The 12,931-nt window shown below is 40.9% G+C and overlaps 2 protein-coding genes across 3 annotated transcripts in view; both read left to right on the top strand.

The window, feature by feature from the left end:
- The first annotated feature begins 1,982 nt into the window (after nt 1-1,982).
- AQR (aquarius intron-binding spliceosomal factor) overlaps nt 1,983-12,931 on the top strand; it is a 127,952-nt gene continuing 117,003 nt past the window's right edge. Inside the window, exon 1 of the mRNA XM_072622850.1 lies at nt 1,983-2,175. Within this exon, the coding sequence (XP_072478951.1) occupies nt 1,983-2,175 (193 nt within the window). The remainder of the gene's footprint in view (nt 2,176-12,931) is intronic.
- On the top strand, nt 2,048-10,969 carry ZNF770 (zinc finger protein 770). Of its 2 annotated transcripts, none has more exons than XM_072622851.1 (2): nt 2,048-2,175; nt 8,405-10,969. In XM_072622851.1, the coding sequence occupies exon 2, from the start codon at nt 8,478-8,480 to the stop codon at nt 10,530-10,532; it is 2,055 nt and encodes a 684-aa protein (XP_072478952.1). In that variant the 5' UTR covers nt 2,048-2,175; nt 8,405-8,477; the 3' UTR covers nt 10,533-10,969. The 2 variants fall into 2 exon arrangements, with proteins under 2 accessions (XP_072478952.1, XP_072478953.1); XM_072622852.1 differs by lacking the exon at nt 2,048-2,175 and adding an exon at nt 6,727-6,950.

Genomic DNA, 12,931 nt, shown 5'->3' with positions numbered 1-12,931 from the left:
CTCTGGACCTAAGGGTCTTGGCAACTCTCACAGTTCAAAAACCTGTTGATTTTTACCTTCATAACATTTTCATCCATGTGCTCCTGAAGAGGTTTTGGGGTGATGGTGGACCCCAAGATACCGACAGTCCAGGTTGTGCTCGAATGAATTTGACTCAAGCCTTCTTAAAGCCAAAGAAAACAAAGTTTATTAAAGATTTGCCAAACTGGGTTGCCTCTCAAGTAGCCTAAGCATTTGTAACACTTGTATTCACAAACGGGCCAGACAGAATCCCAGCTAGACAGAGTCTGAGCTGGATTGAATCTGAGAGCCTGCATGGAGGCAAGATGGAACTTAAATACAGAAAAGCGTATAGGAGGGATCTGGGGGGTGGTCTGATAGTCCAGGGTGATGGGAGGAGGGGTTTAGGAAGGGTCTTGAGGAGAAGTCCAAGGAGAGAATCCAAGGAGGGTCAAAGGCTGGAGACAGCTGGAGGCTAATCAGGAGATATCAGACTATGGAGGGTTTCGGTAGGAAGCAGGTGGGACAATCCAGAGATCTTGATAGGGGCAGTACAGGAATGAATACAGATCTTGATGAGCTTCCGGAGCCTTTCAGAACAAATGGGAAGATTAGATTTGAGTAAGAAAGGCCAGATTAAGTGGGAAGATTCAAGGGGAGCTCAAGGAGGCTCCCAGAGTCTGAACCCCATCACTCCCTTCTCCCCCGTGATACGGCTAACCACCCTGGAAGGCCTTAATCACCTAACTTAGACCATTGGAACAACTTGCCGATGGGTCTTCTTGCCACAAGTTTCTTCCCAATCCAGTCAATCTTCCACTCAGCTGCTGAAAGTGATCTTCCTAAAACCAAGGTCTAATCATGTCACCACCACCGGCCCAACTCAATAAACTATACTGACTGCCAACGACTTGAAGGATCTCTTCAGCATTCAAAGGCCTTCATAACCTGCTCCTCTCTCCCAACCTTTCCAGGTTTCTTCCGCCATCCTTCCTCGCATATACTTTCCCATCCAGTGACCCTGCTTCTCTAAAAAGACACTCCATCTTCAGGCATTTTCTGTGCCTGGAATGCTCTTCCTCCTCATCTTCACCTCTTGGCTTTCTTCAAGGGCCAACTAAAAACCAACTTTTTGCAAGAAGCCTTTCCCAGCCTCTCTTAAGGGTTGATCACTTCCAGTTCATCTCCTCTTCAGCTTTTCTGGACCTAGCTGTTTGCACGCTGTCTTCCCCACTGCACAGGAAGCACCTGGAGGACAAGGGAGGTCTCTGGCCTTTCCTTGTATCCCCAGGGCTTAGCACAGGGTCTGGCACACAGGAAATGCTTATTGACTGACTGTTTGAATGACCCCATTTTAAACGCATGAATTTGTGTCTAGGCCGCAAGATGGGGGATGAAAATCAAAGTTCTAGAATCCAGAGGCCTTGCTCTGGGAACCTTTCTGGGTCACTTCTCTCTGTCCCTCAGTCCCTTATTCTGTAAAATGGGGACGACGCAGCCTTCTCTCTGCATTACACTGAGAAAGGAGGAAATTTTATTTAAATTGGGGGGGAGGTGGGGATGAAAAAGGTTCTATTGATGTATCGCATCGCAATTTATTAGTGTTTTATTAATCACATCGATAGCACCTCAAATAAAATCTAAAGCATCTAAAACGCTTTTCGAACTTTAAAGTGCCATATACATGCTAGTATTCAAATTTTGGCTTTAAGAGCGGAGCGTCCAAGCTCTGGAACGGAATATTAACAACAACAGGTTTCATCCCGGACCCCTCCACAGAGCCTTCCGGTCCAGAGGGGCTGAGGCGGCCTACTTCCGGTTAGGTGGTTTTCCGCCGGCCTAGGCCTGAGGGAGTCAGATTCCGCCCTCCTCCCCACCTTTTACAGTCTGGAGAGTAGGAATGGTGACACCTGCCTGTCCCATCGTGTGGGTCGGGGGCGTGGGCAGAGGCTGAGGCCTACACCCTTTTCTAGGCACCACTAATGAGCTCGGAACCCGATGGAGAAAAAGCCGGAGCGTGTTTCTGCCCGGAACCTTGTCCGGGTGGCTCTCCCGCGGAGTTGCGGCTGCGCACTGAGCCTCGTTGCCGCCGCCGTCGCCGCCGCAGCCTCAGCCGCTGCTCCTGTGGGGCTTGTCGCTCTCCTTTTCCTCAGCTCCTCGCTGTCCCGACTCCAGGTGCGTGGGGTAGTGGGCAGAGTCGGTGGGGCGGGGCAAGCTCGGCACGCGTGGGGAGGCCCCTGCCCGTCTGGCCACCGGGAGAGGGACCCGCCCCGGGCGGGGGCGGGGATGGGGGGGGGGTGAGGCAGGACTCCTTCCCTTCCCCCCCTCCCCTGATGCTTTTAGTGCCCCCGCCCCCTCCTCGTCCCCGTCCGCGTCCCTGCCCCGAGCGCGTGCGTGAGTGTGTGTGCGTGACGTTCTCCACCGGCACGGGGCGGGGGCGGTGTCTCAGGCCCCCACCCCGCAGCAGCTTTCTCCCTTCCCCAGCTTGACAGCTTGACCCCTTTCTCCAGCCTCCGTAGGGATCGGAGGGAAATGCACCAGACCACGATTTAGGTAACATTGTAACTGTTTGTGTGGCAAGGCCAAGGAGGAAAGGCACCAGACCACGAGTTAGGTAACATTGTAACTGTGTGTGTGGCAAGGCCAAGGAGGAAAGGCAGGGACGGGTGGGCGGAGTCGCGAGGATGATAATAATAAATAATCATGGCTAGCATCCATCAAGCTCATTAAGGTTGGAAAAGCACTTTACAAATGTCTCATTTTGTCTTCATAACCACTCTGGGACGTAGATGTAGGAGGATAAAGCGGGTACCTACCTAGAAAAGGAAATGCACCAGACCACGAGTTAGGTAACATTGTAACTGTGTGTGTGACAAGGCCAAGGAGGAAAGGGTGGAGTTGAGATATTAACATATTAATAATAACTAAAATTTTTGAAGTGCTTTAAGGTTTGAAAAGCATTTTTCAGTTTCTCAGTTTTATTTTCACAGCAACCCAGGGAGATAATAGGTGTAGGGGGCAAAGGTAACTAGGAGGTATTGTCAGTTCTCCGAATTTTACAGGTCAAGAAATTGAGGCAGACAAAGGTTAAGTGACTTGCCCAGAGTCACACAGCTGTAAGTGCTTGACATGAGATTTGAATCCCAGTTGCTCAGACTCTTTCCACTGTGTTATGTATTTGCATCTAGCTAAGGAAAATGCCACTAGAAATTGCTCTAGGTGTCCAAAAATTACTTGAGTCTAAATTATTTGTTTTTTGATTTGATTTCAAGTCCTTCTCCACACTTATGTAGTGTTTTAAATGCAAGAATTATCCCTTAGGAGAAGCTGGGCCTACTAGAGTCTGGAAGACCTGAGTTCAAACCCAGCCACATATTTACTAGCTCTGTGACCTTGGAGAAGTCATTTAACCTTTGTTAACCTGGCACATTGTAGGCACTTAATAAATACATATTCCTTTCGCCCTGTTTTACAGATAAAAAAATCTAGACTCAGAGAGGTTAAGTGACTGACCTGATTTCATACATCCAATAGTAGATGGTCCACATTACTGTGAACTCAGGGTTTTTGACTGCCAAGACCAGTGCTGTAGGAACACATATAAATCAAGGAGTTTGAGAAGTTAACAGGTTATCTAAAGACAGCTTTGGTGTTCTTCAGGAGAATCAAGAAGTGTTTAGATAAATTTGTAGATGTTAAAAGCCAAGAATAATTTAACAAAGAAGAATCAAAGTGGTCCGGGTCATTTGATGTGAAAAATTGTTCTGATTGGGAGGAGACCTTGTTTTTCAGTTTTGGCTATGCTATTAAACTGCTTCTGTGAACTTATACCACTTATCTCTCTGGGGTCTTGGTTCTCATTATGTGAAGTGAGGGGGCCAGACCAATCATTTCCATGTCCAAAATTCTTATAAATTTTTGCCATGCTAGATACATCCCTAAATTGTCAGGACGTAAAGGACAGTTTTGCTATCCCATAAATGTGAAATTTTCTGTGTAATTTTCTGGCTGGACTTGACTTGATAAAATATGATATCTCTGATTTTTCATTTAGAATAGGAAGAACTGCAAAATTTCTTCTTTTAAGAACTATTCTCTCCAGAAAAGCTGATCACATGTTGCAGCATTTTCTGGTATATACAAGAAGGAAATTAAGTTTCATCTGAAAGGTGAACAGCCTTACAACAGCATTACAAAACTGATATATCAAACCCAGCCTCTTTGACATTCAGGAGGACTATAGGCCATCAACTGAGATTGTCTCCTGGTTCTCACTGGAAATATGAAAAGGGGTTATCCTGAGTCCTCATCCATTCATTCAGAGTGCTTTTTTTTAAAGCACCTTTTTGCAGAGTTGTAATTTATGTTGAAGGAGAAACTAAATCTAATTAAGACATAATCCAACCTTTCTTAGGGCTGATGAAGAAATAATTTTTGTTTTGAATTGTGGAGTGAGGGCCTGGAGCTCAGATGATTGGTGACTCTTGAAATGAAGAGGGTGAGGAGTGGGATTGTTAGGGGTTTACCAGCTCACTTCTGAAAAGTGGGACTTACAAAGGGTTGTGGACCAGGTGGCTTCTGAGCCCCCTTTGAGTTCTCAGTCTGAGATCCTAAGAAAGTCAGTGTGCAAACCTTCTGGGGTTCAACCAATGAGAGTTCTTAGATGTATAGGGCCAGGTACCATTGCTACACCATGAAAAAACCAGAGCATGTGTGACATCTTTGGCATGAATGTTGTAGATTTCCAACTTCTGGGTTCTGATGGTGCAACTCAGGCACTGACCATTGCAAAAAGATTTCACAGAAAGGACGCTGAAGTCAAGCAACTTTGCAAACCATTGGATTCACATTTTTAAAAACTTTTGATCACCAGAGCCAGATCATGGTACTTGTACACTCAGAGACAAGGTCTATAAACTATTTGTCCTCACTGGAAAATTAGGGCCTTGGCTATAACCTGGGCAGTTTGTTACAAAACAAATACCCTTGTAACATGGAGCATATAATTTTATAATAGTAAAAGTATGTGTATTTATCACTTTTTCTTCATATCCATTTAAGTTAAAATTGTTCCTTGATCTTACAGTGTGCGTTTCACCGCATGCCTCCCCGCCCTGGGCAGCTGTTCGCCGTTCTTACACCCTAGTCCTCTCTCGATCACTTGTATCCCATGCTCAGTGTTCACGGTGGGAATTTTGGAAGTTTACATAAGATTTTAAACTTAAGGAGAAAACCTGTAGTTTCTAGATATATCAAAAATAACAACAGGTAGTTAATTGCTTTAATATTAAAGGATTTGTGTGATGTATTATGTTGCTCCTCCTCTAGTCACTGAATTGTTTTTGTTTCTTTTTGTTTCTTTCTGTTCTTAAGCATTTTGTTTCAGTTTATAGGATAGGATAGATCATCAGGAAGAATGCAGGTCAGCTGTGACATGCTCTGGCCTTCATTAGGATTCTAGTCATTTCAGCTTAATAGGCTACTTGGTCATTTTGAATAAAGCTGCCACATTTATTTTTCTCCATTTTTCTCCCTCGCTCTAGATCAGAATTTCTTGGGAAATTATATAAATATACTTGCTCTGTTGATAAACTGCAAATAGCTCTTATGTTATTTCTAATGTAGGTAACTGAGGAGAACCAAAATGGATATGAGTCATTTTGTGTTGAATGGCTAGAACCAAAAGATAGTAGGTCATTAATGGTTCAGTGTCATCTCGGAAGGATGTCTTGGTCCTGTGCTGTCTGATGTTTTTACCAGTGTCTTGAATCAAAGCAAAAATTGCATTCTAATCGTATTTGCAGATAATCCAAAGCTGGAGGGGAAGAGGGAGTAGTTAACAAGATCTTGACAGGCTAAAATAATAGACCCAATCAAACCAGATTAAATTTGTTAGGGATAAATATAAATTCTTATGCTTTGGAGTTCAAAAAATCAATATTACAAGTACAAGTCGGGGATTAGGTAGCAGTTTGTCTTAAAGAGATCTAGAGGCTGTGTGATTCAGCAGTATGATACGAAAGCCAAGGAGGCAAATGTAATCTTAGGTCTAATGTCTGGTCTTTCAGAGGTGATGGTCCACTTGGCATCTGCCCTGGTCAGACTATCTGTAGTCTTGTGTTCTTGTTCAGTTTGCATTTCAGGAAAGACATTGACAAGCTAGAGACTTTGCAGAGGAGGGCAGCTAGCATGGTGAAGGACCTGAATTTCATTTCATATGAGTATCATTGGAAGGAATTGGCCTGGAGAAGAGAACACTTACAATGGACATTGTAGCTCTTTTCAAGTATTTGAAGGGCTATCACATAGCAGAGGGATTAGATTGGTTTTGCTTGAATGCACAGGGCAGAAGTAAGAGGAAGAAGTGGAAGTTTCAGAGAGGAAAATTTAGACTTAATATTTCCAGACAGAGCTACTATGCGCAGATGGAAATGGCTATCTCATGAGGTGGTGGTTTCCCTATTTCTGGAATTCTTGAAGAAAATGCTGGATAAAAAATTGCTGGGTATGATGGGAAGGGAATTTTTGTTAAGTAATTCTAGGTGAAAGACATGAACTTAGAAAAGACAAAGGCTCATGTTTCAAATGGCTGCTAACAAAGCATAACTACATTTCTGACCTCCTTCAGTTCAATAAGTTTTCAGTCATGTCCGTGACCCTATTTGGGATTTTCTTGGCAAAGATACTAGACGGGTTTGCCATTTCCTTTTCCCACTCATTTTACAGATTAAGAAACTGAGGCAAACAGGGTTAAGTAACTTGACCAGGGTCACACAACTAGTAAGTATCTGAAGCCAGATTGGAACCCAGCAGCATGTGTCTTTCTGACTCCAGGCCCACCTAGCTGCACCATGATTAGACTTCTTTCTCCTCTGGCAGTAATTGAAAAGGAGGGCCAGAGCAGCAGCAACTTCTCTGATTCCTTCCTCCCAAGGAGAGGTGAACATAGGGTGAGTGGAAAACTTTTTTTTGCAGTTGTGGGGACAGAATAAAATTGATTGTGGAGTCACAGGGAAAACTGCGAGAGTGTAGGACATCCGAGTGAGATGCCATCCAAAATAATAATCACAATAGTTAACATTTACATGCTGCTTTAAGGCTTGCCGAGTGCTTAATTATATTGTCTCATTTGATTCTCATAACAATCCTGAGATAAGTGCTATTACTAACCCCATTTTTATGAATGAGGAGACTGAGACCTAGATATACAAGGCAGTTCCCTCTGGGTCATACTGCTAGTGAGTGTCTGAGGTAGAGTTAGAACTAAAGTCTACCTCACTTCAAGTCCAGTACTGTACTCACCATGCCACCTGTTTATTATTGACTGACTTTAGTGTATAGTCAACTTTAGGCCCCTCTGGAGCTAATTATCCAGGTCCTTTGCTTTTCCATCTTCCTTCTCAGTCACTCCCACTACAGAGAAATAAAAGAAATTACAACTCTAACCAATCAGTTTAATTACTAGTTAGCTTCTCTGATAAGTTATTCATTCATTAATTATTTGCTAAGTGCCCATTATGTTCAAGATTCTATATTAGGGGTTAAGAACACATGGTCCCTGCCATCACTGAGCCTACTGTATATGTCTTGCATTTTTGTATCTTGTATTTATGTATCAATTTACAGTTTTCAAATAACTTTCCCATGTTGTTCCATTTGATTATAACATAACCTTGTGAAGTAAGCAGGGCAGGTGCTATTTTCCCTGTTTCACATAGGAGGAAACTGAGGCCTCGAAGTTGAAATGACTTGTGCAAGGTCACTTGGCTACTAAGAGGGAGAGCCAGAATCAAAAATATGACTTAGTGCTGTGAATCTTCCATGGTACCTCTTACTGCCTGTGGTGTTCTTCCATATACAGAAATTGTTGAATGTCAAAAAGAATGTGCTAATAGCTCATCAAAGAATTTGTTTCAGAAGAGCTGCCTTTCTCACCAGGCAGGTCATGCCTAATGGCTGCAACATATTTTGTGTAAGCATATTTTTATAGTGGTAATATTACTTTCCTGTCTCCAAAAATGTTATTTAAGTTAAAATTTTTATAAAAACTTAAATTAGAAATTATATTAATTTAATGAGAGAAACAAATCCAACTTAGTTACTTCATTCAGTACCATGGCTGTGGCCGATCTTTTCTAGAGAAATGTGACATTCCTAAGGGATTTAGTAGAGTTATAAAGTGTTTTCTTTTAAAAAACTTACTTCTTAGGATGTCCAAAATCAAAATATTATTTCAAAGGATACATCTATGATTCTTGTTTTCTAGAATTGGTATTTTATTTTTAAATACAGAAAAACCTCAGGTTTTTCTTTCAGCATAGTATTTTTAACCTGTGATCCCATTCATCTTTTTAGTATGACCAAAAAGTCCTTGAAATAATACTTTTTTTCTTTTAACTTTTAGCAACCTATGGAGTTTAAGAAAGCAATGGATCTCAGTGGAATTCACTGAAAAATTTTGTGACTGAAGTTTTAAAATGGTAAAGGTTCAACAGTGTGTGGTGTCTAACAAGTTACCTAGGAAGAGGCCATATATTTGTAATATTTGCTTCAAGCACTTTGAAACACCATCAAAATTAGCCAGACATTATCTTATTCACACTGGTCAAAAGCCATTTGAGTGCCATGTGTGTCATAAAACTTTTAGGCAGCTAGTTCATCTGGAAAGACATCAGCTAACTCACAAGCTGCCATTTAAATGTAGTATTTGTCAGCGACACTTTAAAAATCTAATAACCTTCTTGAAACATCAGCAGCTCCACAACGAAAACTACCAGAATGATGTAAAGCAAGTCAAAAGATTGGTGGAGTCCAAGCAAGAGAAACCAAGTTATGGGGTATTCCGTTCTTTTTCGACAGAAGAAAGGTGGGTATTACACCCATCCTCCAAGTCAGATCATGTGTATGGCACTGCAAGGAGAAGGAAGAAAATCCATGCATGTGATACCTGCAGCAAGATGTTTCCATCCCGCTCAAAGCTGGAAAGGCATTTACTTATTCACACTGGCCAGAAACCTTTTAAATGTTCTCTTTGCAGTAAGTCATTTAGACAGTCAACTCATTTGAAAATCCATCAGCTAACACATACAGAAGAGAGACCTTTTCAATGTTGTTTTTGTCAAAAGGGATTTAAGATTCAGAGCAAACTTCTAAAGCATAAACAAATTCATACCAGAAAAAAGAATTTTCAGACTATTTCATTCAAGAAAAAGAATCCAGAACCACACTCAGCACCAATTAAATTAAATTTAAGGCAGGATGGTTTTGAAAATGGTGACACACAGGAACCCGAGGAAGATGCTCCTGAGGTGGACTCTATTTATATTGTCCCTTTTCAGTGTCCAGAATGTGAGCAGTGCTTTGAATCAGAGCAGATTCTCAGTGTTCACAAATGTTTGCAGGCAGGAGGTGCTAAAAATACAAACGGCATCAAAAGAAAACGCAACTACAAAACTAACGTTAAAGGTAAAGTTTTGACTAAGCTAAGGCGAGGTGGGGATAAGACGTTAGATGCCTTTCGGTCTGACAAAAAGAAGTTTAAAGCTAGATTCTTAAAAAATCGTGATCTTCTTGGGGAGCAAAGCTCGGATCAGAATACCTCACCCAAAACTTTTAAGAGTCCTCATGGCAAATTTGGGTCGTATAAGAAAGTTAGTAGTAGTAAAAAGAAAAGACATTTGCCATTTTCCTGGCAAAAGCAACTGCAGAGCCCTAGTGCAGAAATCAATTTGAAAGGTACTATTAATAGTGAAGGAATTTTAAATGTAGAAGATTCCGTGAATAATGACATAATGATTTATAGTCCATCTGGTGAGGAATTCTTTGATGATCCTGAAGCGCTTCAACATGCGCTTTCAGCTCCCACTGACGAGCTGCATACAAGACATAAAATGTGTCCATGTGACAAATGTGAGAAGGTTTTCCCTTCTATATCCAAACTTCAAAGACACTATCTAATTCACACTGGACAGAGACCTTTTGGCTGTAATGTTTGTGGGAAGTCTTTCAGACAGTCAGCTCACTTAAAAAGGCATAAGCTCACTCACATTGAAAAGATCCCTTTTAAAAGACCTATTTACCAGGTAGAATTTGAAAATTTAAACAAACTTTTCACTCAACAAGGAGACAGTTCTCAGTTGGTGGTTTATTCTGAGGCTTCTGATGCTCAAGAATATAAGATGACTGACTCAAATGAAGTGTCAGAATTCAAAGTTAGTACAGAAGCAGGGGATTTCATTCTTGTCACCCATGGTAGAAACATGCAGCCCTATCTATCTAAGAAACTGTTGGAGACAGAGCAGAGGCGTTACAGCCGTTACCGTGGCTATTCAGGAAGTGCTGAGAAGAATGAAGGCCTGCTTTACCAGTGTAGTGTTTGTTTTAAAAGTTTCAGGTCTCCATCCAAACTCGAAAGACACTATTTAATACATGCAGGACAGAAGCCATTTGAATGTTCAGTGTGTGGCAAAACCTTTAGACAGGCACCCCACTGGAAGAGGCACCAGCTTACTCATTTCAAAGAACGACCCTAGGAAAATATGGTTGTCTTAAATTTGGTTATGTGACTGACAGACTTGCCAACACAATTGGTGCTAGGCAGACCGCTGGCAGTATCCCTGGAGATTTTCTTTTTAAAGTCTATTGCTTTTGAAATATGTGATTATCAGTGGGTCTGTATTAGCTGAAAGGCAGGGACTATGTTTTATTCATCTTTGTATGCATGCCTTTCAGCACCTAGCATAGTGCCTTGCATATACTAGGCCTCAAGTGTTTGTTGAATTGAATGGAACTGAAATTGAGTGAATTAATATGCAATTGCTTGTCATGCATGGTAAGGTCATAGGATGAGAAAATAGTAAATATATTGTATCCACCCATTTAAAAAAATGATACTTGAGTGTCCAGTGTTTTATTTTAATGTTGCAAATATATGTGGTGGTTATATTAAAAGTATTATTGAAAATCACAATATGATATTCATTTTAGTGGGATTATTCCTTACAGTGTGCCATCTCTTTACATGTACACACAAATCCAAGAGGCAGAAGGTGGTTCCCATGTGGAAGTAATAAGCAGTCTTGACTGTGGTCCCTTTGTATTCCATATGACCTGGAAGTATAACTGAGATTTATATAGTGCTATATGGTTACAAAGTGCTTTAGATGGAGCATGTATTTGATTCTCACGACACTATATTGAGGTAGGTTGTGCAGGCATTACCTCCTGTTTTGAGATAAGGAAATTGATGCTGACAAATCAAGTGATTTTGCCCGTGGTGACACAGGTATGTGTATAGTGGTACAGTGGGCCTGGGCTGAAAATCAGGTCTTTGACCATTGTTGTCCATTTACTGCTCAGTTTTCATGGCAGAATTCTCTGGTTGCGTTTAAAAAAAGCAATTAATGGAAGTAAAAATTAATGAAAAATTCTTACAGCAACGTTCTGGTTGCATATTTGACCTCTTTGAACCCTAGGTTTCTTCACAAAGAGGAAACATGAAATGTTTATTGAATTGAATTGCCTATAATAATATTACCTTTCTTCTCAGGAGATAGAGGCAAACTTTTTCCATCACTTGCTTTGGTCTAAGGCCAAGGGTTCTTAACTTTTCTTGTGTCATGGACCCCATTGGCAATCTTATGAAACCTGTTGTCAGAATATTTTTAAATGCATAAAACAAAATACATAGAATCATAAACCAATTACATTGAATTACAGTTACCAAAATATTAAGAAAGTGCAGACCAAAAGTTAAGAATCCCTGATCTAGGCAAAGGTTATACTTTTAAAATATATTTGAAAAGTGGTAAAGTGGCCAAGTTCAGTGACCAGATCATGAAATATTCTACAGCTTCCTTAAGCTTTCTGACAGTGGTGACCAGATTTTCATTTTAGAAACAGAATAAAACTCGTCAGCTCACTTTATGGTAACTACTCGCTAGGTCTCCCAACAGTACTTAGTTGTAGATCTGTACACCTGTCAGTGAGCCCTGTCTCCCTCATATCTGAGTTCCTTTTCATAAAACTGTCCGCTCTGCTTTTCACATAGTGGTGCCAGCCGCTATCAGTGACTGCATCTAATGCTTGTTATTTCGTCCTCCATCTAATACCTCTTGCAGAATTCTTATGTTAGATAATGCTTTGGTTCTATCCTTTCTTAGACAGTTATGCAGTATCCGGATATATTTGACAGCAAATTTGATTTGGAGTTGAGGGAAGGCAGTTTTGTGGCTGAATGTGGGTAAGTTATTTAATATTTCCGGTTATCATCTTGCCCACCTGGAAAATGAACCCGGGTTGGACTAGATAATCTAAGGTCTCTTATAAGTCTACATCTATAATCCTATGTATTTGGAGATTATTCCTGTTAATAAGATGCTCATCATAAGAAGGTGGTCATCACTTGACAAAAAAAACTCATGATTTGGAAAACTATATTAATATGAAGCTGTAAAGGCAGCATGGTGAATGCAAGATTTTTTTTGGATTTAAGGATTTAATCCTATTTGAAATAATGATTTCTGGTAAATAAAGGTAAAGTTTAGAGGTAGCATGGACTAGGGGACAGAGAGCTGGGCTTGGAATTAGGAAGACCTGGGATCAAATTCTAGGCCTGCTACTACTAGCTGTGTGGCCCCAGGCAAATTATTTAACCTCTCTGTGCCTCAGGCAATTTCTTTGGATTAAGGAATTACCGAGAAGTTGCTGTGTACTTTGTTGGACTCAGTTAAAATCAGTGATATTCTTAAAGGGAAAGAACCAGCATATTCATACGATGGAATTAAAACACCAGGTGAGTACCTATAGGACACTTAAACACTTTAAGAGCTTCATTTCTTTTTTTTTTTTTTTTAAGGGGCTCATTTCTGAAAGGGAATTCAGATTAAGAAAGAATGAAATGTTTTGTACCCTATTTTGAGAGCATCCCTAG

This window comes from Notamacropus eugenii, chromosome 7 (genome assembly GCF_028372415.1).
Source record: "Notamacropus eugenii isolate mMacEug1 chromosome 7, mMacEug1.pri_v2, whole genome shotgun sequence".
Classification (NCBI taxonomy): Eukaryota; Metazoa; Chordata; class Mammalia; order Diprotodontia; family Macropodidae; genus Notamacropus; species Notamacropus eugenii.
Note: the sequence above shows the minus strand (reverse complement) of the source record. Positions and strands in the feature narration are given on the sequence as shown.

Coding starts and splice junctions, on each gene's coding strand:
- ZNF770 (XM_072622851.1), top strand. CDS start 8,478: ATGGTAAAGGTTCAACAGTGTGTGGTGTCTAACAAGTTACCTAGGAAG.